Source organism: Dipteris shenzhenensis, chromosome 31, assembly GCF_047967505.1.
Source record: "Dipteris shenzhenensis isolate YYH24624 ecotype China chromosome 31, Dip_SZ_1.0, whole genome shotgun sequence".
Taxonomy (NCBI): Eukaryota; Viridiplantae; Streptophyta; class Polypodiopsida; order Gleicheniales; family Dipteridaceae; genus Dipteris; species Dipteris shenzhenensis.
In genome coordinates this window covers 40,759,344-40,787,284 of record NC_141626.1, presented here as the reverse complement: position 1 = coordinate 40,787,284, position 27,941 = coordinate 40,759,344, and the positions used below count along the sequence as shown (strand labels likewise).

The window sequence follows — 27,941 nt, the reverse complement described above, 5'->3', positions numbered from 1 at the left end:
AAAGAGACGACGCTTCCTTCACGACTGGGACCACCGGGAGTTGTTCTTCCAGCACTCTACTCAGAGTCTTCAGTGGCATTATGCCCCTCCACCGTGGCTGTTTGTCCACTCTCCGATGATTATGCCCTGAGAGGCTTGTATTTAGCATTTTGACTCCTCGGGCTGAATCCGTTTTGTGATTACAGCCCGCTGGCCTTTAGGCCTTCTTGTACTCTCGCTTTCAAGTAATATAACTAGCACTACTTTTTGCGCAAAAAAAAGGAGAGGGGTAAATGGTGTACCAAGTAAAAAGGGCTAAAATGATGACATGTGGCAGAGGGAAGCAACTAGGGAGTTGTGGGTTTTGTGGATATGCATGAGAGGCAAAAATTACGTATCTGCTGACGAAATGCGATCCATGAGAGTAAGGCTGGGAGGAAAAACGATATGCCATCGCCCGTGATTGACTTGGACTAGGAAAGAGATAGAAATAGGTTCGTTTCAACCCAGCTAGTCCTTAGACATTGAGACCACCCAGCTCGTCCACAGAGAGAGAGAAAGAAAGAAAGAAAGAAAGTGTATTATTGTCCACTAAAGGCCAAAATGGGCCCATGGGACATCAAGAACTCTGCATACAAGATAGCACAAAATCAACGTGCCACAAAGAAGAGGCATCGTCGAATATCATCTAAGTGCTACGCAATACAATGCAAGTGAAAGTACATAATGTCAAATCTGAGCCTAAATACAAAGTAAACTAGATGCAAGGAAACCGCCCCTGGGTGCAAAATGGGGGGATGAGTACAATATGCCAATGCAAAGATACAAGTCCAGGTGTCACGGAGTCTGAGAACCAAAATAATACTGGAAATCCTATCCATCGACTCTGCCTCCTGCTATGATAGTACAAATCTGAGCAAAGTTGAGGTGAGCGGCTGGTGGGGCGAGATCTCCATGAGTAAGTCTCCTCCGAAAAGCTGCCATCATCCTGGATCGTTTGGAGATGAAGCGACGAGTATGTCCCCTATGTAACAAGATCCTGCGGCGTCTACAAACCATCTCATATGTACATCCACAGGGTGGAGGCATGTATCCTGTGTGAGCTCTGACCTCCTCGTGCTCCTCCTGGTCTCTGTCCTCTGGTATAGCGTGTGCCTAAGTTCTATCAGGCTGGGCTCTATCACGCTCCGGTCTGTGCTGATGGTCTCTGAGGTAGTCTCGTCGAAGCATAGTGGCCTCCCTGACATAAAGAGCTAGGCAATGTTGATCCTCGTAGTCCATCACTCGTGAGAGAGGTCCAAAGCCATCCGTGAAGAGACAGTGGAATCTACCTCTGAGCTCATAATATAGCGGGCATCTGCAAATGAAGTGCTCCTCTGACTCCAGCTCTCCCATGGTGCAACAAGGGCAGATCCTGGTCTCTCGGCCTGGTCGCCGTCCATCCTCCATGCGTCGCATCCTACCAGCCTCTATCTCGAGCTGATGCGAAGAGACTCTAAGCTGGCCAAGGGCAATCCTCAGTGAGTGATACCTGTATAGCCTGGTGGAATGACAAATCCATCCTCTGAGATCCGAAGGAAGTGGTCACGATATGTGGCCATCTTCGTCGGAAGCTGCGTGGGATAAATCCAAGTGCGATACGTATGAAGCTGCAGCAAGTCTACTCTCGTGACCTGGCTAAGCTCGTGGCGAGTCAACTCGAGATGAGGGGCATCTATGCTGTATCGGAAGGGAGGCAGTCTATCCATGTCTAGTCCAAGAGATGTGAGCCACCTAGTGAGTCTGAAGTACCAGCAGTATCGGGCCCCAGATCGTGCCAACTCCATAGAAGATGCAAGTGCTAACCATGGCAACCGAGCTCTGCCTGCTGCTGAGTCTCCAAACTCCCTAACCCTATGCAAATACATGACCGACTGAAACGCTGCATCCAATGCAAGGGGAGTAGCTCCAAACTCTGCTAGCATGATCTCGTGCGGAACTGTAGCCTTGGCCCTAATGAGCCGAGAGAACATGATGATCTGTAACCTCTCTACTCGTCTCCAATCTGCAGCGCCGAGGTCTCCTGCCCAGAAAGGAGCTGCATACATCGCAGCTGGTCTCACCAATGTATCAAAAAGCAAGGATTTCGTATCGGGATGCTGAAAGTGGTACTGAAAACACTGACGCTCAAGATGAGCCAAGGAAGCATACCCTTTACTAATCCTATCTCGTGCTGCATATGTCATGGTGAAAACCGGTCCCCTGAAAACTGCCCCCAAATAAGTGTACTCTCTAACAAGGTCAATGGGCTGTCCGTCATAAGTGAAGCAAAACTCATCCGTGTTGTAAATACGATCAGAGGTGTTGAAAACCATAACCTTGGTCTTGCCAAGGTTTACGGTCAACCCCCTGTCCTGGCAAAACCTGTGGAGTGCCTCAATATGTGCCTGGAGGCCCTGAGCAGTAGAGGAAATGAGAACGACATCGTCCGCATACAGGAGGATAGGAATGGAGGATCCTGAGAGAGTAGAGCCCACACCGCCTGTCATCTGTATAAACATCTCTAGCTCATCAATATATAATCCAAAGAGAGTAGGAGAGAGCGGACAACCCTGCTTCACCCCAATCGTGCTGCATACCTCCTCTGAGAGCCCCTCACGTGTCCGAACCCGATCAGTGACCCTCTCATACAAAGCCATGATAGCCCACTGTATCTCTCCACTGAAGCCCATTTGGCGAATCCTCTGAAACAATCTGAATCGCGGAACTGTGTCAAATGCCTTCCTAAAGTCCACGAAGCAACAGTAAAGCCGTTGCCTTCGTGACTTCGCCTCCTCTACCAGTGCCCTGAGTGTGAGGATGTGGTCAAGTGTCGAATGATCCCTGTGAAATCCAGCCTGCCCTCTGGCTTTGAATCTTGTCATCTCGGCATGGTCATTTATACAGCTTTCCAAACTTGATGCATAGATCTTGGCCATAACGTGGCCAATCATGATGGTCCTGTGATTCGACGGCTCCATAGGGTCCCTCGACTTGTGGATAGGTACTATGGTATTGCCTAACCAGGACTGTGGTAGGCCTGTACAAACAGACTCATTGAAGAGATGGGAAAGAACAAAATCTAAGGCATCAATGCCATGGATTACATACTCCGCTTGCAATCCATCATGATCCTTAGCTCTCCCGTTCTTCAATCGGTGGACTGCTGCACGGACACTCTCTGGTGTGAAGAGACTAGATGAAGCTGGCCTAGGGGAATGGGATAAATCGATGGCTGGCTGATCTGGAACATCGTATAGAGCTGAAGTGTATGCAGACCAGACACGTGGATCTGTGAGGGGGCTCTGAGACTTCGAGCGGAGGAATTTTCTCCAGAATTCCTTGGAGTCACAGCTGAAAAGCAAGCTTCTCAGCTCCTCATTCCGGGCTAGAAATTGGCGTTTCTTGCACCTAACCAACCACTTGTAGTCTCTCTTGGTTTCGGCAAGGAGGGGAGATTTCTCCTTGGTCTCAAGGTGAAGTTTCTTGCGGAGTTCCTTACACTCCTCGTCATACCAACCGTTGCAAGGAACAAGATCAACCGGTGGGGGACTAGACGAATGACATGTGGCAGGGAACGACATGTGAGCGACAGAAACGAGTGAAGTATGTACAAGTTCCCACCGGTAGTGCGTGGATGGTAGAGCATCTAATAGATGAGGACGGAGTAGGCGGCTGAGGTTCTGGCTATATACATCATTTAACTGGTGGTCAAAATGAACCTCGTAATAGGGTTGGCGGTCATGATAACGAGGGGGGGGTGGGTGATGGGAGACATTAGTCAAAGTAAAGTGGATGAGTGCATGGTCGGCAGAGGGCATGGAGGGGCTAGCAGTAAGGCTATGGATGGAAGGGACTAGAGTCGGGGGACCTATGATGTAGTCGATCACGCTAGTACCACGCCCAGAAGCAGAAGAGAATGTAGGCATGGAAGACTGTGGCCACCTGGACAAGCCATTATAAATGACCATACTGTGCGAGGTGAGGAGCTCCAGTAACTGATGTCCCTGATCTGTGGGCTGTACTGTGTAGTCTGATGAAGTCCGCCAGAGGCTATCATCGTGAAATGCTGGGAGTATGACCGGATCCTCCATGAAGTCATAAGTGAGGGCCTGTCTGTCTGAGGTCCTCGCGTTGAAGTCTCCTAAAAGGATGACTTCTCCGCGATGTGAAAAATCTGCAATGTCCGCTGAGAGATCCTCAAATATGGACTGGCCTGGTCCAGTGGAAGAATAGATCGACTGCGCCAGGGGGAAGTAGCAAATTGCAATAAAAAGATCTCGCTGAGGGGCTCTGCGGCGGATGCGTACGCATAAGAATCGGGCATGTGAATCCGCTCTCTCCATTGTGATGATCCGATCGAGATGCTCTCTGTACAAAATGGCCACTCCTCCAGATCCTCTCACTCCAAATGTTCGAGTGTGCTGCCTGAAGGCAGATCTCCATGTATACCCTGTCACTCGTGGCAAAGGTCTCTCTGGACTCTCGTGTGTCTCCGTGAAAAAGATGATATCTCTCCCAAAGAATGCCCCGCGTAGATTGCCTGGCTGTGCTGTAAAAAAACCATTGCAGTTCCATACAGCGATGCGTAGACTATCTGACGGGTGGTGTGTCCCATGGGCCCTGTCCCATCAAGCGGTCGTAGCAGGAGGTGGAGTGGGGCTATATCTGCTGGTCTGTCATCTCTAAGACTGTGGGAGCACGCCTCAAGGTGCCTGTGATGAGTCTGCCATCCCTGATCACTGCCCACTTGCCCTGAGCTCGGGCTGCATCTCTCTGAGGCATGAGCGCCTTGCGCTCCTCAACTTGTATCTGAGTCAGATCCTCGTCCATGGAAATCTGTGGGTGGTCTCTGAGTGTCCCTCTCCTCCTGAGGGCAGCTAGACGTGCTTGGGCATCTCTGAATCTGATAATGAGGGGCTGCTCTCTAGTACGATCCCTCCCGACTCTATATGATCCTACTATGCCATGATCCTGTACTCCCAGTGTCTGAGAGACAAAGGTCACAGCCTTTGTCATCGTGGACTCTGTCGCCGAGGGCAAGATACCACGAATGCGAATGTTGAGGGCCTTTGTGGCCCTCTGCTGTGACTCGGCCAATGTAGCTGATACAGTCGATCTCTAAGGCTATGATGGCTGACGGTGGACGACATCCACCCACTCTGTGGCTCTCTGGACCTCTGTCTGAAGGGAGGTCAAACGCTCCTCAACCGCTGCTACTGCTGTAGTGGGGGATGTGTCTATGTGCTGAACGCAAGTCTCGATCTGCTGCACTCGCTCTGTGTGTCCATGAATCTCTCCAGCAAGAGTCCTATGAGTCGTCTGTAAGACCTGAAGATCTGTCCTAATAGACAAGATCTCCCGATCCTGCTGTGTCACTCGATCAGCAAGAGATGCAACCTGAGCTGTAAGTAGAGCAATGGTCTCGTCCTTCCTGTGAAGCATCTGAAGGGCAGCTCGGAGGTGGGTCTCAAAGTGCTGAAGCTCTGGTAGGATGTGGCGGCAAGGACAAACAGCATAAGGCATGGAAGGAGAAAGAAAGGGAGAAAGGGGGGAAACCGATAAGGTGGGTAGCGGGGATGAAGGAGAAGGCTGGAAAGGGGGAGAGAAAGCGGGTACCGGGGATAGAGAGGAGGGGATGGGTAAAGTCTGTAGAGAGGATGAGGAGGAGGGAGCCTCTGGCAAAGTAGGTAAAATAGGCAACAAAGGGGGGGAAGAGGTGACAGAGGGCTGTGAGAGGGGGAGGAAAAAGGGTGGAGAAGGGGTAGGAGAAGAAGGAACCTGAGAGGGGAGGGGTGAAAAAAACTGCGGGTACAAAGTAGCTATGGGCGGAAGATGAGATAATGGAGCTGAAACCGGTGTACCTGCGACTGGGAGTGCGGCAAGTGCGGGCACTGCGCTGGGCGGAAGATGAGATAGTGGAGCTGAAACCGGTGTACCTGCGACTGGGAGTGCGGCAAGTGCAGGCACTGCACTGTCCTTTGAAGAAGATGCAAGTCCTCTTCTACTATAGTGCAGCATATCGGTCGTGGCGGCCATTGATGTTGGTGCTGTTGCTGCTTCTGTAACATGCTCGACGGTGTCGGCCATGTTTAATTACGGGAAACTGGCAACATTGAAAAGCGGGAGATGGCGAGCGCTGCCAATGCGCGATGAGAGAGAGAGAGAGAGAGAGAGAGAGAGAGAGAGAGAGAGAAGAGAGATTTTAAAATTAAAAAGAAAAGTTGGGGTTTTTTAAATTTATAAAAAAAAAAAAAGGGGTTGGGGCTGCGTTTTTATTTATTTAAAAAAAAAAAGGGGGGGGGGAGCCGGCGGGGGTGAGCGGGGGGCTGAGAGGAGGGGCGCGAGGGGGTGGGTGGGGGGGTTGACCGAGGGGGTGAGCGGGAGGGTTGAGGGAGGGGGGTGAGTGGGGGGGCTGCGGGGGTTGAGCGGAGTGGTGAGAGGGCTGAGCGGAGGGGTGAAAGGGGGGGGGTTCCAAGGGGCGAGCGGGGGGGCAGCGGAGGGGTGAGAGGAGGGGTGCAAGTGGTGAGCGGGGGCTGCAAGTGCGAGGGGGTGAGCGGGGGGGCTGAGCGGGTGAGAGGGGGGGCTGAGGCGGAGAGGCTGAGCGGGGGGCTGAGCGGGTGAGGGAGGGGCTGAGCGGGGGGCTGAGCGGGTGAGGGAGGGGCTGAGCACTGTGTCACTGTTTCGAAGACATGGTTAGAGGGACTGGCTAGGCTGGCTAGGCTGAGAGAGAGAGAGAGAGAGAGAGAGAGAGAGAGAGATGTATTAACGTCTTCGGGAGGCCTTGCGGGCCTATAAGATATGGTACAATAAAAAGAGTAACTCATACAAAGTCATTGTGGGCTGGCGCAAGGGGCTCGCTAGGGCCCTTATGGAGTGCTCTACTACGAAAGAAGCTGAAAACTCAAAACTAGTGCTCATAACATAAACAAATCAGAAATCTTGAGACGATGAGAGACATGATTGAATGACATCTATAATCCTAGATCTTGGTGCCATTGGAGCTCTTTTGTGGGATTTCAAGATATCGTGTATCTCCCTTCGTCAGGTCTTCTCTCGCTGTGGTGGGGGGTGTGGTCATCGGTATCCGGCGAGCCATGTCGCAAGTGGCACTTTTCCTCCGAGTAGAGCCGGGGTGGGTTGGAACTCCATCAAGGATGCTCTGGTCAATCTCTGTATCGTGTGTGGTCTCTGTATCTCTGACTTCACAGCTACGTGTCATTTCTTCTTGGTGATCCACTCTGCCCTTATCTCAGCTAGCTCCTCCTCCTTTATTCCACTATGTCTTGGGGCTGACTCAAATGCATAGAAATCTGTGACATGTCGCTGTGCTCTCTCTCTCACTGTCTCCTGTGGCAATGTCACCTCTTGTTGTGTGGTCTGTCTAAGAAGGTTCTGTTTGTGTCACTTCATCTCAATCACATAGAGACCGACACAGCCATCCTCTTATAATCTCAAATATTAGTCACAATATTTCCTTTGTATCCACCTCTACAATGACTTCCTTTTTTATTGTTTGCAATTTTGTGTCCATAAATAAGATCCTTGACTGTAGAGACTAATTGAGGAGTAGGAGGAGAGGCCTTGCAGGTATGCATTATCTCAGCGATTACGGGCTCGCTTCTTGGGCCCTTCGAGGTCCTAGATGTAGGTACCGGAGCAGCCATTTGTAACCTTAGCTCTCGTACATCTTGCTATAGATGGAAATATGCTCTTGAAGGCCAACGATGGGCTGGTTAATGGCCCCCTGGTGGTATGCCTTTGCATATGGAGGAGATGTTGAGGCAGCAGCTATAAAGTATAGGATCCTCTTTGCTGGAGACGAGGTTCTAGGAGGTTTCAAGGGGCATGTCTGCTCCTTTTTCGCCATGGTTCTGATCACATTCCATAGCTGAAGCTAACCTGAGGTTGGGCTGGGGGTTCAACCCAAGTCAGGGTGGGAGAGATCAAGCGAGGGGCTGCTGCAAGGGACTGCTCTGCAAGGGGAAGACTGCTGCTAGGGGCTTAGCGGAGGGGTGAGTGGGGGGGTGGAGGAGGCTGTTGCAAAGGGTGGGCTGAGTGGAGTAGTGAGCCAGAGAGCTGAGTGGAGGGCTGAGTGGGAGATGTGATCGGAGGGCTGAGTGGAGAGGTGAGTGGAGCGGGAGGTGAGCTGAGCGGGAGGTGTCTGGGGGAGGTCTGAGTGGAGGTCTAAGTGGAGGGGTGAACAGGTCTGAGCGGAGCTCTACGCTGAGGGGGAGGTGAACGGAGTGGAGAGCTATGCTGAGGGAGTGGTGAGCGTTGCTGAGGTGAGAGCTACGCTGCGAAGTTGCAAAGCATTCCCATGTGTGTATGTTTTGTTATGCAGCCTCTGTTGGATGATCGTTGTGTGTACAAAGTTTGCAGATGAAAGGTGCCATTGTCTATGAAAACAGCTTGCCACTTGGGACTGTTGTTTCCTGTCCCAAGGAGACGGGAGGATGTATATAGATCCTTACTCATGTATGATGCGCTATAAGTATATCCAAGCCATGAGGAGGCATCGAGCATCCTGAGAAGGGACAAACTTTATGTTTTACATGAGGCTCTTAAAAACGGGGAACTATAGCATGCACTGAAATGTTGAAAGCATGCAGCAAAAAAAGAGTTAAAAGAAATAAATTATTAAATACTAACAGGAGAAGCAAGAGAAGGAGAAAGTGGGGAAACAAAGAGGAGTAGCAAAGGCTTTCTAGAGAGCGGAGGTGGGAGGAGCAGCAAAAGTCGAGAGGGAGAAGCAAGAAAAGGAGAAAGTGGGGAAACAAAGAGGAGTAGCAAAGGCTTTTTAGAGAGCAAAGGTGGGAGGAGCAGCCAAAGTCCAGAGGGATCTGATCATGGCTCTCCTTGGGAGACCTTATAAGATTCTGGAATAGTGATCAACCTTCATCCGAGACCTTTTCTAACTGATCTCCTTCGACTTTCTCATACAATCTTTTTCCAGCACTAAGGTATTCTGATCATTTGGGAGTCTGTTGCATTTTGCTCAGAACTTTCACCAGATCTCATTATTTTCTGCTCGAGGAATTGAAAGTAAATCCAGATGTCCATAGTGAGATTGGTACTTGTCTAGTTCCCCCCTTTCTGAGCTCAACACTTTATATATTTGTCACTTTGTCAAAAGGACATGACATTGCCCTGTTGGTCTTTTAAAATAGGGGGTGTAACAGAATGGATCCATGAATATGCCCCGAACTCATCCCGTAGGAGGAACTAGCTACTGTGAGATCCCCATCAACATCATCAGGCTTAAACGTTGACGCAGACCATTGCTCAAAATTTCACTGCACCAATGTCCACACATGACCACGTGAGCTTCTATTTGTTCAAATGCCTTTGTAGTAAGATTCTTGTAGAGTTCTGGTAGAACTAGTCATGATGATGGCTAGCATTCACAGAGAAAGTTCATTAAAAAAAGTCTGCAGTTTTTATTATTGTTCAGTTCCATGCTTCTATGCATAAATTTACATGCATTGATTCTTTGAAGTCTCATATTTTGTGAATGCTATCCTTATAGCTTAATCATGTTGTTCCATTGTCTCCGCTTCTAAATCATGAGTGCAATGTTTTGTTCCTTCTTTACATACCTTACAGGATGTCAAATGTATGTGACACAGGCTAGAATGGGGCCTATGGCACCATTGGAAGTTCAACAACAAGCACTTGGAGGAAGTTTTGTATATGGAGCTGCAGCTCCAACAGATGCAGTTTCTGGTGGCGTGAATTCATCGTATAATCCTTATGTGCAAGGATCTGCTACAGGGTTCCCATCAATGCAAATGCAAACATCAAGCTTATCAAACGATTCTTCTTTTCCAGAAAGACCTGGGATGCCAGAGTGTCAGTACTATCTAAAAACCGGGGACTGCAAATTTGGCATGTCATGTCGATACCATCATCCAAGGGAAAGGATTTCCTCAATGCAAAATGCTATATTGAGTCCAATTGGGCTGCCATTGCGACTAGTAAGACCAACTGACTCTGTGCTAGACATGAATGTGATGTCTTGTTTTGTGCAAAGTCTCATGAGTCACGACACTAACTGCATAAAGGCCATTAAGTAGGAACACCATAGCATGAAGAATGAATTATATACAAGGTAAAATAAGGGTTGTGCAAAATCTCACGAGTCACCACACTAACAGCATAAAAACCATTAGAAGTAGGAACACCATAGCATTAAGAAAGAAATTATAGACAAGGTAAAGAACAGTCGAGGAATACTTCAAGCAAGAAAAGAGTGATTGACGCTTTGCATATTCTTTTTTGTTGATTGGCGCTTTGCATTCCAGCCTTGAGTGACTTCTGTGCATTTTGAATTAAGGCATGTGTTTGAGTATGAATGCTCTATCTCTAGCCCTTTCTTTGCCATAACTGGAAGCTTGGTAGTAGAGACTTGACTGATATCTTGTACAATAAGTTTTCCTTTATGCCTCTTGATGTGTTCACAAAGTTACTTCTTTACTTGTCCTTTGTGTCGTTATCTTTTTATTTTTGTGGCTGAGGCCATGGGACATGTCCAGGAATGGCCTGCAGGGCCTTAAACCTTCTTTGGGGCTTCATCGATGAATTGCTGGATATTGAGTATGAACCTGACACAGTGGTCTATCTGCAGGGTTCTAGGCAGGATCTACAGCATTTTATGATTGTTGTGGCCACCTTTATTTTCACTTTAGGTGCACTATTCAATTGTTTGAGTATATTGTCTTTTGGGTTGGAATGCACAGTCCTCTTACCAGGAGATAATGTAATATGTGCGGGATTCCTGTGCTTAAATAGATGAAATGCAAAAGGAGAACTCAAGCATGAGAGACACCAGAGATCTCCTAACTATAGTACACTGCTCTATTTATACTGCTGGAGTAAATTCCCTGAGTACTGTTGTACACGAGTGCCCAAATTGGCATACAAAACTGAGCTGAGATAACTCCCTTAACTGCAACTGCGGGAGAAGTAACAATGCTGCTGAAACAGACTGCCAAACCTCAACCTTGGTTGCTGCCCAAATCCTGCTGTATGCTGCGTGTACATGCTGCAATCGCTGTTTGTAGGGGCTGCTGTACAGATGCCTCTGAAGCCGGGTTGGCACGGGATTTGAGGTTGGAGGAAGGCTGGTATTGGATGCCAAATAAGGGGCAACAAAGGCCCTTTTTATAGGCCTGAAAATGGTTGACTGGTTGAGCGACCTGTGGGTCGAGTCAACCGGCTTAAATGGTCGAGTCAACTGACCTGACCTGGTCAGCAACATATGCTGACCAGGGGTGACCCCAGTTGGGCCTTGGTTGGGCTGCTGGAAGTCCCACAAAAGGCCCTGAATCCTTGCCCAAATAGTCTGATATATGCTGTAAATACTCGACAGTACAGCTAGGTGTCACTGCCACAAGTACTTGGCACCGGTGTAGGTGACAATCCCCTCTTCTGAACTTGTTGCTAGGTGGATACCTCGTAACAATTTTCCTTGGCGACCTGAACTGCTCCGCCGTGGACTGTGACTTTGGGAAATAGGAATAGACCCATGTAGCTCGTGCCTGACTCGTCCCTGGACTAGGGCTCACAAAGGGGTTGCGGCATATGACAAAATATATTGGGTCTGACCGCGTGCCACAATGCTCCCTAGTGCAGGGGTGCATGTGTCCTACTTAAATTTTGAACGGTGGTAGTTGTCGAGGGACTGAGTGAATCTGCCAAGCGACATGATCATGATGACTACCAATTGCTGCTCGGAAATTAATTGTCCTCCCAAAGAAATGGGGAATAATAGTTTGGCTCTGGCACTTATCCAAAAGGCTGAGGAAGGAATGATATGCTATGACAACACGGCGGCTCAATAAAAAGTCTTGAGAATGAAGACGGGAAGCCAAACTGCTGTGGCCAATCATCCCACCACGCTAGTACTGCGAATTCCTGATCGACGGGTGGTATGGCACTCAAATAGGCTCCTGGAAATATGATCGGCATGCTGTCCTCGTGAACTGTTGAGGATCGACTTGGCTGTTGATGCGGAGGCATGGCACTTTGGAAGGCTAATGGCATGAAATTGGCTACCAACTGCTCGCATGCACCCTCCCCATTGCGAAATATCCACCCACATAGAAATGCTGGTGCCACTCCATAAACTGTTGGGTAATGACGAAGACACTGAGACTGGGCAACCAAAGGGAATGCCCAAAAAGTCCCCAATACCCAAATGCGCACTTGGAATTTGAGGTACTGCTGTCTGCATGAGTGCTGTGAGAGAACGCTGGAATATCCCTGACTCCTCTGCTGGAGTGATAATTGCTGGAGGGTAAAAGCTTTGCCACCCTCCTGGATTCTGGAACAATGGATGTAAATGCCTCCTGAAGAACCCGAGTGATACCAGGATCTGCTAAAGCTGTAGCTATCTCCTTGAGGAACTCTAAGAGAGGTGGAATTGGAGCCAAGAGGCGACTCGCACTGTAGAACACCCCTCCAAGGGATAGGCTGTACTGGATGTTGCCTCAAGGAAAGGAGGAGCGACTGAGCATCCTTGAAAGGACTGTGAGAGGTCTGGGATGGCTGAGAAAACGACTATCTGCTGTGCCTCTCGAAAGAACTGAGATATGGCTAGCATAGGTTCTTCTTGAAGAATTACTGAGCCTGTTCCTTTGAGGTACTGAGGGAGGAATTAAACTTATAAGCACACTACCGAAGAATAGACCAAACTATTGTCATCACCAAGGGAACTGGTGTATATATTGGTCAATGCTACTGCTGGTGGCTCGAGATTTGATGAAGAGGAAACTGTACGACTAACCTCCCGGAGTGAAGGACACTATAATGATATGGCACGATCAACCCCTCTATTGACTATAACTGCAACTGCTGCCTCCCTAAACAGCTAAGGAAGGGGAACTATGAAGGGAACTGCATGACTATACTACTGACTGCCGAGGAATCGTCAACCTCCATACTGCTGATAGCTACACTTGCACTCTAGCTGTGAGGGTACTCCCTCTTGCTAGGCTTGAAACTGGTTTGGCAATAGACTCTCGAGAGCCCCCTCTTGCTGAGTTTCAAGGTCAATGGGAGTGGAGACTTTGGGGGATAATGGACTCACACTGGTAGCTGCTGCTGATGGGGAGAGGTACTATGAGCAGGCTGCTAATGCTGTAAAAGCATCAGCTCTCAGTCTCACGTGCGTTGGACCCCCAATGCTACCAAGTTGGCACGGCGTTTGTCTCGATGCACGGGCACTTGAAGGTGTTCTTGTTCTAGTTGAAGATGGAAATGGTCCAATGTCATTGCATCCTCGTGCAAAAGTTGGAGCTTCTCATAAAGTGTCATGCCCTCATAGAATCTAACCCTATCAAAACCAAGGTCAGAAACACCAGAATCATGTGCAAGCTACTTGCCACCAAGCCATGCTGATCGAGACTTGATCAGCCCCATCGAGCCCAAGCTAGAAGCCTTGTGGAAACTGCCAGTCCTGCAAGCCTAACCTCATCCTTGGCGTCCCATACCACTTACTCAAACTCGGGTGTGAAATCAAATCTACAGCTCAAACTCGGAAGTGAAATCAAATTTGTCTTCCTATATCTGCTTTTGAAGCTCAAAAATCGTAGTCTTGGCTTCTAACATAAGCAAATCTGACCGGTCAATCTCAAAGAAGTTTGAGTATCAAGAACCCATATTTCAAATAGACATTATAATGATTTAAGCTAACATCTCATAATTGTCTGTATAAGTAACCTATCTTCCTAAAAAAGAAAAGATAGTCATGTGTTCGTAGACATAGAGTCGTAAATAAATGTGGATGCTTTGGCATAACCCCGCAGCATGTGATGGAGTATGGTGTCCCATATCACCATAATATACCTCATACCCATGTGCTATGATTGCTACAACACCAGTTTGTGGATCTATCACGAACTATCGTAAATAGTAAATACAAATGGCCAATCAAAAACCAAAAACTAAAAAAAGCTCTTGAAAAACCTTAACACAATTCGAGACTAGGGACCAACTCTTGGTCTGTGCAATTAGAAACTTCACTGACTTAGCCTCCTAGTCGAAGCATCTATCTATACCGTTCAAATCTTGCCCAACACTTTGGACTCGTCGAAATCCTTAAGATTTGAGATCCCTATGAAAGGATTCTCATTAAACAATTAGCTAAGCATGTTTCCCAACACTTTGGACTTGTCAAAATCCTTAATCTATAAGCAAAAAACAATAAATTTAGAATCACGTCTAGGGCAAGCATAGGAAAACAATTTATTGAATTTAGCCAAAAATCGGGTGAGTACAATGAAAGGTCGAGATGCCTAGAGATCAAGTGCGAGATCTCTTGTGCTTATAAAGAAAATGGTGTTGACTGAATGCTTCTAAGACACATTCTCGACACTTGTCACAGTGTGAGCCTTCAATCACATACGTTTGATTTTGTGGAGTCGTATAATATCTAAGACATTCCCAAGGCTCTTTTTGCAAATTCTCCATCTTCTGAAGGACAACTTCCGGTCTTCGTGGAATGACTTTTGAATTGATTTCGCCTTCAATTCCACAAGACAGTAATCCAAGGAAGGAGTCGGGTTACTGTGGTGGCTCTCCATTCCCAAATACTTGCGGAAATTGAAATTGCAAACTGCAAGCTGCTTCAATTCTACCCTGCAAACAAGGGAAATCGCCCACTAGAAAATGTTGGATGCAATGAATGGTAGAGGAGAAGGAGGATAGCACGGGAAACATGAATTGTATAGGAGGAAAGAAGGCTAATCAGCCAAGGCAGGAAGGAAAATGAGAGAGGACTAATAGGCGCATAACGGTAGGGATCAAGATGTGATGGAGGAGAGTCTTATAAAGTGGGTGGCGCCTTGGAAAGCAATTGATGCTTTTGACCCCCACAAGTGTTGGCTGATTTGGAAAGCATGGCTTTCCAAAAAAACTCTCTCCTTTAGCCGTCCAAGGCTAAAGCAAAGGCTCCTGCTCTTGCAATTAAAGCATCTCCAGAAAGCAGAGTTACAGAAAAAATCCTCCAAAAAAGCAAGGTCCCTTAATAAAAGTCGATTGTTTTTTAAAGAATCTTCCATGCTAAAAACAACGTGCTTTTCTGTCTTTTTTTTAAACATCTTGCTTTTCAGAGAAAACGACCTCAACACCCAAATCAACCTCCATCGTTGACTCTCTGCAGCCCCCCCTTGCGGGTTGGTATCGTGAACCAATACCGTGGTTTGGACCACCAACTATCTGTGCAATCATCATCTGACTCTCTACACAATCATCATCTGAAGAGCCAGCACAAGTCAGGAAGCCCCCTTCACGGTTGATCCAACCCCACACGTATGTGCTGGAAATCTCCTATGTGCCTCAGCATGAATTCTTCCTAGGCGTAGCGATGGAAACCCACAAAGAGGAAAATGACAATGAATTGTTCCTACTTAACGCATCCTTGCTACTTTCATGCCTATTTACGTCCTCTTGACCTTAATTCCCCAGCTTGCATCCATAACTACCCTTCCATCGATTAGCTAGAGAAGCAATCGAAATTTGCGAAGCATACCTGAAAATCGGCACACACCCTCATAGGATCTGACCCTGTCAAAAACATGGTCAGAAACACCAGATTCATGTGTAGGCAACTCGCCACGCAACCATGTTGATTGAGACTTAATCAGCCCCACCGAACTTAGGCTAGAAATTTTTGCGGAAACTGCCAGCCCCGCAAGACAAACTTCACCCTTGGCATCCCATACTGGCTGGTGAACAACTGTGCTAGTAGGTCCTAGCTCTGCTCCCTCTCTGGCTGGTGTGTGCAACTATGCTCGCCAAGAAAGCCAAGAAAAGCACACAAGGGCCAAGAAAAGCGAAAAAGCAATCTTGCTGACAATATTCCCACGGATAGCACTCTAGCCCATCATCTACTTGCCTATCCCTAGCGTGCACATGACAAAAAGATGATCCTGCTTTCCGAATGCTCGCATGAGAGCTGCCATGCTGGATGGGTCCATGATGTAAGACTAGTAGACCCATCATTATAGATGCAACAATGATTGCTGGAGGAAAATAACTTTCCCCCTAACCTTGGGTGTAAATGCATATGGGTGAAGATTGGAGCCGACTCGATGCGTGATGAAGGGAGGGAGGGAGCGGCTAATGGAGTATGTTACTACCACTAGTCACGGTAATCCCAAAAATATTAAAATACATAGTATCCTGAACATGCTCCTTGCTCTGCTGACTGAGTCCCCATTACTGAGCTTTGCTACCAAGACTTCCTCCAAACTTTTTTAGATAAGAAGGAACCATGCTGCTCTGATACCAACGTAACATGCAGGGAATTGCCATGCAAAAATAGATGAAATGCAAAAGGATAACTCAAGCACATGAGACACTAGATATCTTCCTAACTATAGTACACTGTTTTATTTATAATGCTGGCATAAATGCCTTGACTACTGTTGTACATGAGTGCCAAATCGGCATACAAAACTGAGCTGAGATAATTCCCCTTAAACTGCAACTACAGGAGAACTAGCTATGCTGCTGAAACCGACTGCCCAAACCAAACTGATGCTGCATGCACATGCTGCCTTTAACCGCTATCTGTAGGGGCTGCTTTACGGCCACCTTTGGAGCTGGATAGGCACGACAAAGGGCGGGAGCTGAGGCTGGAGGAAGGCTGGTACTAGATGCCACATAAGGGGCAGCAAAGGCCCATTTCATAGCCTGGATATGGCTGACTGGCTGACTGACCTGTAGGTTGGGTCTACTAACTTTGACTGCTCGGTTCAACTGACCTGACCTGGTCGGCAACACTGACCAAGGGCGACTCAGATGCCCCTTGGTTGGGCTGCTGGAGAGCATGCAAAAGGCCCTGAATCCTTTCCCAAATACTCTGATTTATGCTGTAGATACTTGACAGTACAGCTAGGTGTCACTGCCACCTGTGCCTGGCACTGGTGCATGTGACTGCTGACACATAGCCTCCAGATCTAGGTTGATTCCTCATGTTAGGAAAGTGTATTATTGAGGCTGTCAGGTCGGCGGTTTTGGCATTTTCAATATTCACAAGCTGCACTGGTCGTGCTTACCATTTGCCAGAAGCTTCTTTGATGACTACTACTACCCCTTATTTGGCTGGTTAAGTTTCAATCTCAGATCATATTTGTTGGCAACTACATAGCATATTGGTGTCTCTCTTGTGGATATGCTATGAGACTTTAGAAAATTACAGTTAGTTTGGTAAGGATGGCACTAGAGATATACATGAGTCTCCCTAGCAGAGTTTAATCTTCCAATCTTATAGGGTAGCTTAGGGTGGTTGCTTTCTCAAGGAGGGGGGCTGAAAGGTGCCGCATGCCTCCTCTCCCTCCATGATGCTGTGTCATTCAGGGTACATTTGCTTATGATTATAAAGCAGCTGCTCATGTGTTTTATGCTTTGATTTTTTCTTTCACCATCTAGATCTCACTCTCATAATACTCGCACGTATAGCTGAATTATCCTGTGTATTTTTTATTGTCTCAGTTTGAGACAAAACCAGGGGCTCCCGTGCTTCCTCTATCTGCTGAGCTTGTAAAAATGCCGTTTCAGCTTTCTATGGACAGTGTGCTATGGATGATCATTGCACAAACGAAGCGACAGTGTCATGGAGTTGCTTGTCCATGCTAGTCTTGAGGTAATGGGGAGTTGGATCTTGAATCAAATTGCTTCATCTCTGAACCCACCTCCTTCTCATCATAACCCCCACTATCAAAGTCGATGAGTATAGATGCTTGTGGACTAGATGGTTCCGTTGCAAATAGGTGCAGTAGCTGCAGCTGCATGAGAGAGTTATGGAGTGTGCTATGGATTCCAGGGATTGATGGAATTGCTTGTGTCATGGAGTCCTTGTCCATGCTAATCTAGAGGTAATCGGTGTCACCTATCAAGTTGCTCTACCTTTGAACCCGTCTCTTGCTCATCATAACCCTCACCATCAGAGTTGAGGAGTATCGATGCTTGTGGCTTGGATGGTCCCATTATCATAGGTGCACTGGATGCATTTCCACCAGGTGACAAGGACTCATCCTTGTGGGATGGGCCTCTGTCCTTGGTGCCCTTCTGTGCTATGCGAAAAAGAGGGGGCCCAAGCGGCAAGGAGTGACCATTGAGTGCAAATGGTTAGTGAAGTGCACCAGAGGAAGGGAGGGCAGATTGTAGAGAGGTAGTGCCAGGGGAAAGGGGGGATTGGTGAAGGCAGGAATGGGCTGGTGCTTTAGGAAAGGGAGGGAAGAGGGGAGGGCTGGTGAAAGGGGGGGGGGGGGGGCTTGACAGAAAAGGGATGGGAGAGTCGGGGAATTGGGAGGGGGTGGCTGATGCAACAGAGGAGGTGTGGTTGGTAGAAAAGGGGAGGGAGAATGAGGAAAATGAGAGGGTGGTGGCTATCAGAGAAGGGAGGGAAGGGAGAGGGAAATGGGAGGGGGATTCAATGGCAGAAAAAGGAACAGATGGTGAGCAACATCGGAGGGAGGTGGGCTGATGAAATAGAAGGGGGTGGAATGGAAAACAAGGGAGGGAGAGTGAGGGAAATGAGAGGGAGTGGGTTGGCGAAGCAAAGAGAGAAAACTGGCAGGGGAGTCATGGTGAGCAGAGAAATATAGGAAGTGGGTGTTTTACAAATATACAAATAAAGGATAAAGGGGTGGACATAGCAATGGAAGAGGGAGGAAGGAGATTCGATATAGGAGGACCACACCTTTTTGAACCCAAAAAAAAAGCCTGCCTTGGGTTGCCATGGGGCTCTGTGCCACTTGGCATATTGGTATGTCCACTTTGGTGCCTGAATGCTGCCCTGGTAACCAAATGTGTCCACCAATGTGCCGCCTTGGTAGCTTGCCAAGTCTGCTAGGGTATCAACTTGGTAGCTTGCCATGTGTGCTCAAAGGGCAACCAAGTCTGCTGAGCTCCCGCTTGGGTGGCTTTGCATGTCCGATCAGCTGCTTCTTTGTTGCCAAGCACGTCCCACTAGAAGAGAAGTCTAGCTGTTCAGCATAAATACAAGATGTTAAGGGTAAGCAAGCTGCCCAAAAGAAAAGGGGTCCAGCTGCTTGAAAAGAGAGAATTTTGGCTGCCTGAAAGGAGAAGAGTCTGGATGCACTAAATTTGTACAAACTAAAAGATAGAACAAAAGTCTGGCTGCTTGGTAGGCTAGCTGCCCCCTTATTGAAAAATATTGTATCTTGGATGGTTATGCTTGAAAAGGCAAACTTGCTCATTTTTTAGATACTTCAAGAGAACAGGCTACATGGTACGTGCCTGAACATAGGTGGCCAAATTTCCAACATTTGGCATTAGAGGCTTGCCTTGGATGCTTCTTGTGCCTCTTGATTATTTCAACCAAAAAACTTCACAACACGCACTTACAGAGTTTGTTGATTCATTCCTCTATGGGATTACCTTTTTAGTACCTTGAATATTTAAAAACTCGGTTTCTTCAAAAAAATTGTACCTAGAAGACATTTTCCTTTAAAAAAGAAAGAAAGAAAAGCTTTACCCAACAAGCAACCAATTCACCATTTAGTGCAGCAAATGGTGACATATTAATCCCATATACAAAGTTCTGCTTAAATGTGCCTAGTATATATGTGAGAATCGCAAGGGCATTAGAGATTCCCCCTCGGGGACTTTTGGATACCCGTAAGGCTCTGTATGGCTAGGTGGCAACGTGTGGGATCCTTGTACCCAGGTGCAAACTTTTGGATGTGTACTCCTCAGGTTCTAACATGGTATTAGAGCTGGATGTTCCGACAAATTGGGGATATGCTGTTGATGTATGGCTGTGCAGATTGTTGACCTGTGCATCTGTTTCTCCGTGTCCTGCTGCACATGTTGTCACGGGATGTGATCACCTATGACAGATAAACCCGTGGGCTGTGGCTGTGCCCTGTTCTGAGCAGATCATTTGCATAGAGATGGGTGATAGCAACCTGTTTATGGCGGTTGAAATAGATACTGGCAGAGACTGGAGCTCGTTGATGGACTTTGTGTGCTGCGTTTGTGGTAGTCGTGTATTCTGATGAGTTGACCAGGATGCCCATATTCACTCATGTTTGGCCTATTGAGGGGGGGGGATTAGCCCTCTCTGTCCTGGGTAAGGTCTTGGGGACCTAAAAGGTTCTTTGACTTGTGGCAAAAGAGGGGACATATTGATCTCCTATGCAAAGGTGTCCCAAAATTTCTTTCAGGTATGCACCCAGTTGTTTGTCTGGTGGACTCTAGTACTGAGGGTATTGCTACTGTACTTTTCTCTGTACCCGGATATGCATGTATGCTCTACAGTGGAGTAGTGCGTGCTCTTAATTTTCTATTTCCCCTGTTGGATAGATTTTACAGTTGCTCGCCTCTCTTGCGATTCTTGGTCTAATCCCTCTGCCTTTTTCCACCTTTAGATCATGGGAGCTGCTTCTTATTCTGCTGAATATTGCTGCATAGCTAGCTCCTGATTTCCTGCTCATCCTTTGGGATATCCATAGCATCTTAACCCCATTGCGCTGTCCTCTGGAGCCCCTCTCTGTGCTGTCTGTGGGAAAAAGGGGCCAAGCGAGCTACTAAGGAACCTAGGCTCGTGCTTCAAAAACTCGCTCGAGTATGGCAGCACAAGTTCTCCTAATTTGAACCATCTCCACATCAAATTGTCATGTCAAGATTTTGTTCTGGCAGTTCACACTTGTTCTGGAAAGATGGCTTTTCTTCAGTGTTCCTCTCATTCCCAAAGCCTATCGATGGTATTACCATGATAGTCACCTTCAATGGAGCGAAACACACCAAGCACCCTTTAATGAAGTTGATATGGCAGGATTGCTTTTAGGCCATACACCACATCGAAAGGAATGTATCCCATGCTATGCTTATATGAATGCGCTATGTAAACAATGCAGCAGGGAGCAGCACACCAAACCGCCATACAGTCAAGACACATTTTCAGAAGGGTGTTACGCAATCCCTTATTGCCACTTTTGCTAACTCATTCCATTTTGGATAGTATAGTGCCAAACTTTTGTGGACTACCTGTAGCTGCTCCATCGAGTATTGGATGATATCATTGACAAAGTGAGTTCAGCAATAACAAATTCCATGGGGCACCACTACAGTATTGTCTACAATGGGTTAGCAGAAAGTACCAATACCATATTATGTAAGACCTTTTTAAAAATGTGTCTCGACTGTATGACGGATTGGTTGTGCTGCTCCCTGCTGCCTTGGCATGATAGGAATCTCAGCCGGAGAGAGTTGAAGGTAGCAGATCTTGTGCTGCAATATTCAAGCGCATTTTTGAGCACAAGCCTAAATTCATCCATTAGGGTTATAACATTAGCAGGAAAATTGAGTGTTTTTGTCTTTTCATATATCTAACCTTCTCTATAAATCCTGGTAAAAGGCAATTAGCACAACCATCAATGGGAATTGCCCACGTGAGATCTTCCAGAATCTCCCTGAAATAAGTTTTATATGGATGGATGATTTATGTGCATTTGTAAGGGACGAATTGGAGATCATGCAGAACTGTGTCTTCTATATTTGTCCCCTGGAAGCTTGCAGAGTGGGGATTCTCATAACTAGGATCAGTGGTGCTGGGAGTCAGACAGTGGACTTAAGAGCAACCTTAATAGATGTATAGGTATCTGTTAGATACTAAAGTAAAAGGTATTGACGATCCTGTCACCTTGGTGAGCTGTTAGCTGAAATACTGTGATTGAGATTATTCAGAATTTTTATCATATTTTTCTGACTGCTTTGATTGACTGCAGGGAGTTCCAGTGTGCACATTCTACACCCGTTATGGCATATGCAAATTTGGACCTACATGCAAATTTGATCATCCAATGAGTAATCTAGCTTACAGTCCTTCAGCATCATCACTTGTAGACATGCCAATAGCCCCTTATCCGGTGGGATCATCTGTTGCAGCTCTTTTGCCTTCCTCTTCTGAGACATCTATCCAGGGTCCTACAAGCATTTTGAAGGAATCAACAGGCACATCAGAAATGCAAGGGGAATATGAGAGTTCGTACATAGATGGAAGTACAAATGACATAACTTCAAACAATGTACAGGCTGCAAATGCAACTAACCAATCAAGTAATCCAGACTCTCCTGAGTTGAGGGGTAGTTGAGCAAAGATACTACGGATTTAAGGACTCCAACTTGTCCTATACATTTCATGGGTTGCTTGAGGATTCAGTAAGGGGCATTTCATGGGGCTAAACTGGGTATACGCAGCAGCACATGGTTTTTTGATAGGCGACCACGAAATAGAGGTTCTCAATAGGGATCACTTGATCTAGGGAAGTGTTCAAGAGATCTGTGCAGATATGTGATCAGGCACAAGCTGTTGGCGTTTTCCTTCAAAACATCAACGTGACCATTATGCATAGGCCATCCGGCCTACCCAATTCATTATTCATTTTGGTGCATATTTATAATTTTGCTTGTCTGAAGGCCTTGGGCTGCTCTGAAAATATCATGGAGATGAGTTCCTCCTGTATCTCTCATTTATTTGCTCTCTGAGCTGCCCCATAAAGGTTCTCAATAATTTATTTTCTATTGTCTACTTAAGAACTCATCGTGACAAGACACGGAAATGGAGATGAGCTGTCAGTATTTGGATGCCTTTCCATATAAAAGTTATAAAAAAAACTCACAGAACTGAAACATTTCTATGACATGCATGGCAATAGCCATTATGTGCATTTTCCCCTAATTGTCAATACTTCATGTGAATATTTGTGATTTGTGATGGTGTCTTCTGAACTGAATAACTCTGGTGCATGCTTTTTAGTGGTTTTATTACATCATTGCTATTGCCTGAGAATTTGAAACTGTAACAGGAACTTTTTTCTGGAGGGAAAAATAATAAGGGACTCATATTTCTGAAAATGAAGAGTAGGAGACTAAAATTCGTTTTGTTTTTGTACTCAGTTTGTAAATTATGAATGCATATGAGTTGTATTTTCTTTTTTACACATCATTATTGCAGTCTGCTGATTTGAGAGAATGTAGCATCTGGTTATCAAGCCAGGATATATTCTTATGGTGGCGGGTTTATCCTTGTAGTTGGGGAAGAAACATGATCTATGCTTGGCTTGGGATTGTTCTTTAATATTGGGAAGAGCCTGAACTAATGATGAGGAAAATCACACATGTTTGTATGTTCTCAAAGGCATTTTGAAATGGAGGCACCTGTACTAGAGGAATCACTATGTATAATGAGCACAAAATCAAGGAGAAACAATGAGGTTGATATTTTTATACAGTGGGAATGAAAATCAACTAGAAATGATTTCTGATGAATGGTTTTCAGCTAAACATGACTGTCAAATATTTCTTTATGAGAATAGCTCTTCTCGATAGAGAGCTGCACCCTAGCTATGCTCCTGCAATGTGCACACCGATTGATCTTTGGTTGGAAGTTCTGCTGGTAGCACGGTCCCGTGTCTCCTCTTTTGGTAGATTTTAACCTCACTGAGAATTCTTCAGCACCTCAGGTGCTCCCTTCTCATGTGCTATCTTTTGCTGCCGCCTTCTCAAAGAAGAGGTTTTTCTGTGTGATATTTTTCTTTCTATTCACCAAGTTAAATACAGCCTAGCAGGACAAGTATCAAAACCCAAATTGATAAAACATAGGTATGACTGCTGCTAGGCGCTAATGTTTACACAAGAAGAATGCAATCTGCAGGTTGCGACCTAGTGAAAGAGAGGGAGAGCCTTCAGTGACGAGGTAACTAAACAACAAATCCAAAAGGCCATTGTTACTAGATTTACCAAAAGAAACTACATTCTTCAACCTATTGACAGTTCAGGTGCCTTCAAATAAAAAAGACATTGATGTTTATCTGAACTCAGTAGCAAGAGAGGACTTGCATATAACAAATTAAGTGATTGTCATAATTGAGAAGTGGTTATGGCTCCATATCGCGAGGAAACAAAGGATAACTACTATAAAGAAGGCTGTTGTGAAATGGTTGTTTGTAATTGAATCACCATGGTAGAGTCTAGAAGGTCGATGGATAAAAACAAGAGGTTGTTGATTGCTGAAACTGTGTTAAACCTTAGATCATTTGTGTCCAAAATCCCTATCGTCACCATCAAATTGGTGAACCAATCCAAATGGGTAGTATATGACTAGGCATCTTGCGAATGGAGAAGATTATGCTTCATACTGACGGTTTCTTTGTCCTACTGCTATCTAGAATAAATAATGAAATTTTATAAACTATTGATGCGATTAATGCATTGCATATAATACCAGCACAAGGTTATACATAGATAGCAGCTTAAATGCCATACTTGAAAACTAGGCTAGCGAAATTTCCTTGTAAATATTTTTTGGGATTAGTACTGACATGAAGTTGGGGGTAATAAACTTTACGCACCTCTTCACTTCTTATTGCTTTCGAATTGAGTGATAGAAATATTCATCACTGGGAAAGGGATATTAAAAAGAAGCTTTTACACCAAGAGAACACACCATATTGTCCTCCCTTAGATGAGAATGAAGATAATAACATCTCAAGTGATGTTGTACTCGAGCATAGGGAGAAGGAAAGGATCAGCAGAGGCCATAATCTAAGCAAGCCGGTTTGCGTTAAAGAGAAGAGCGATACGTTGTTGAAAGAAGATCTTGCGGCTCAATATGACATGAATTGATATATATCGAGGAGTTTGAAGGGGTTGATTGGGTCGGATGGATAGGTTCCAAGGAAACATTGCACCTTCTTCATAGACACCTTTACAATTAGCTGAAAACACTCTCCAAAGTATCATAAGACACAGAGATCCATAACTTTTAGCAGAGACATGATATAAAATATTCAATCACATATTGAGATGCGCCTTGAAATGGGCTTTGCTCTGATATAAGTTTCGTAAGAAACAGAGAAGCGGTCGGAAAGATATGGGCAGTTTACTGGACGGGGATAAAAATTGTCTGAAAAAGAAACAGTCACACAAGAAGAGTCATAGATTTTTGGTTTGACATCTAGTACAATAATTGAAGACATAGGATGATGCTCCTTGAAGAGAGCTTCGCACTGATATAAGTTTCGTCCAAATCGGACCACCGAGCGAAAAGTTATGAGCAAAATATTGACAGGGAGTCAAACTGTCATGAAAAACACCTACTCTTTCTACTGGTGCTGACTTGGGAAAATACTACCTCCATGCTTATACTTCATCAACGATCCAAGTCCCATAGAGGTCGCCTAGGAGGGAAGGAAGAGCCCCCTTTGTGGCTTGGGAAATAGATAAACCATGTATGCGTAATGAGCGATCGAATAGACAACACTTCTGAGCACTTTGGAAGAGAAAGCAATGAAAAAAGGGAAGAGACACTCAAGGGAGAGAGCTTGAAGTGACCTTCATTACCAATAGAGTAAGACTTCACTCTCATGCAACTCAAAATATTACAAACACAAGGAAGACGAAGAGGTTTCATACGTACACGAGGGAGTGGAAGCTCCAAGACTACTCATAGAGAGAGAATGAACTAGAGAGAGATGGACTCAAGAGTCTACATAAGAGAATATCTGCAAGAGGGAGAGAAGGCTCATGGAAGAGGCTTAAGGAGACTAGAGCTATAGCAACATGAGGCGTAATGGTGGAAGGGAGAGAAGGACTCCTTTTATAAAGATTTTGTCACCCTCCTTTACCCATTTACAAGTTGCCTGTAGATTCCTTTTCCCATCAATCACATAAGCCCATATGTCACCATCCATGTCCTTTTTGGCTACTCTTGCCATGTGTCCCATCAAAAGATGCTCAAGACTCTTAAAATATTGAGAAAGTCAAGAGTCTCCCCACATGGAGCCCATAGGGACCCTCTCTTTTCCATATGTTCACATCCTCCTTATTCCACATAGGAATTCTAGAAGGATTCCTCTTGACTCCACATTCCTCCACATGCCTTCCACACGCTTGGCATGTGATCTCTCTTATATTATTGGAACACATGGACACGAGTCCACCTCTTTATATGACTCACTCTTCCTATTTTCTAAAAACCCCATAATATGCCATATACAAATAACTCACTCCATACCAAGGTATTTATCATTCATACACATGGTATTTACAATGATCCATTCCACTCATCCTCTCAATACCATACAATATCTTAGAAAATAGAAATAAGTGAGAGCTGCTAGGCTATCACTTGATACTTAAACTCTTATCAAACATAGAAGAAAACAATACCAATGCCAAATTAAAAATATCAAATTTTAGCGTCACATTACAAACCATTAGGTAAAGGTGATGAACCACGGAAGACAGACTATAAAATGAATTATGTGCAAAATTGTAGATTGGAGTTGAACCTAGAGTTGTATGCTAGATCATCTATTTTTGAAGCATATGAATGCACTTTATCTGTTGCTTCAAGTTTGGAGTTTTCAGCCTTTAGCACAAACATTTTTGTGCACAAAGCTAAGGCTAACCTTGCAAGGCTTGTACATTGGGATTGAGCTAAATTTATTGTTGAACTGAGTGTTTCTTCCAACTGTCCCATGCACTTCCTGCATTCTTTTTATATTCAATATGTGAAAGGCCCTTTAAATGGAGCCCTTGTGTATGTAAAAAATGTCCTGAAAAAAGATCTAAAATACATGTTTCGTTGAATCCATGTGCTATGCCTACATATTTATGAGCGACCTCCTCGATATACTCAAATATACCCAAACACAACCCTCATGTACTGATAAACATGTTATGAACCAAAAGGAATCTTGATTGTCCATAGAAAGAAACAATAGGTGATTGCTAGTAGAATAAGCCACATGGCAATGCCAACCTCAGAAGTATCTAGATGTTCATCTAATTCCAACCTCAAAAGTATCTAGCCGCATAAAGGACCAAACAAGATGAAGATATGTTACTATTTAAATAATGGCATCAATCTAGAGTGGTGTCATCGAAAATTTTCCTATAATATTTGATGAGGCACTGATGGTTTGTTCCAAATCATCTAGGACTCCATATTTCACCTATAGCATCTCAAATCATGTCCACTTAGTTAACAAGAGGTCACTCCCCTAAATGGATGTTGCATCCATGGTTGTCGGTTGTACTAGGTCTCAGACAACCACCTATCAAGGGACCCTAGAAATGTGCTTGAAAGCATTGTTGCTTTAGTCGATCCCAATCTCCCTACCATTTTGTAATCCATGCCTTAGTTTTGTGAATCCTCGTAAATACTAGTCCTATGAAAATTGCCTCTAGGTAAGTGTAAGATTGCATGATCTCCATGGGCTCCCCCCATAAGTGAAACTATAGGGATACTATGTGGATGCAATACTGCCCATGAGGCATTCAAAGTCATAGCAATGGTACCAAGGTTTAATGTGAAGTCTCTCTCCCTACAGACACCTTTAGGGACACTAGAGGCCTTAAAGTTAGCCTACTTCAAGGCCTGATGGTCTACATAGAACATAGAGTGATTGTACTGTCTATTCTTGAACCAAGAATACCTTATTAAGGACTTTTCTCTTTATAGTAGACCCCAACAAGACTACTTTTATTTGAGCCAAATGACACTTGCTAGTATTTAGACACCCTTTTGCTTCAGCAATCCTAGCTAAGGCTATCTTTAACTTCTCCATGTGATCTATGCGTCAAGAATAAATGCAAAAATGATCCAAAAACACCCTTATGAACTTTTCCAGAATAAGGCTCGAGCACTTGACTCATGAACCTTTGAAATGTAGCTGGTGCATTGGTCAACCCAAAAGGCATCACTCTGTAATCAAAAACTCCCCGAGGTGTGACAAATGATGTTGTCTTTTGACCTTCCTCCCGAATACGAATTTGAAAGTCCCCAAAATACCTAGCACATACAGAATACATCTCATGCCCTGCTACTTAGTCTAGTATTTCATCTTGGAATGGCAAAGGAAAATGATCCGTCTTAGTGCATGCATTCAAAGGACAAAAGTCCA

The 27,941-nt window shown here is 45.4% G+C and overlaps 1 protein-coding gene across 1 annotated transcript in view; it reads left to right on the top strand.

Moving 5' to 3' along the window:
- LOC147881462 (zinc finger CCCH domain-containing protein ZFN-like) overlaps positions 1-22,726 on the top strand; it is a 71,828-nt gene extending 49,102 nt beyond the window's left edge. The window contains exons 6-7 of the mRNA XM_087402300.1: positions 9,627-9,974; positions 21,759-22,726. Coding sequence (XP_087258426.1) covers positions 9,627-9,974; positions 21,759-22,124 — 714 coding nt within the window. The 3' untranslated portion in view covers positions 22,125-22,726. The remainder of the gene's footprint in view (positions 1-9,626; positions 9,975-21,758) is intronic.
- Positions 22,727-27,941: the final 5,215 nt, after the last annotated feature.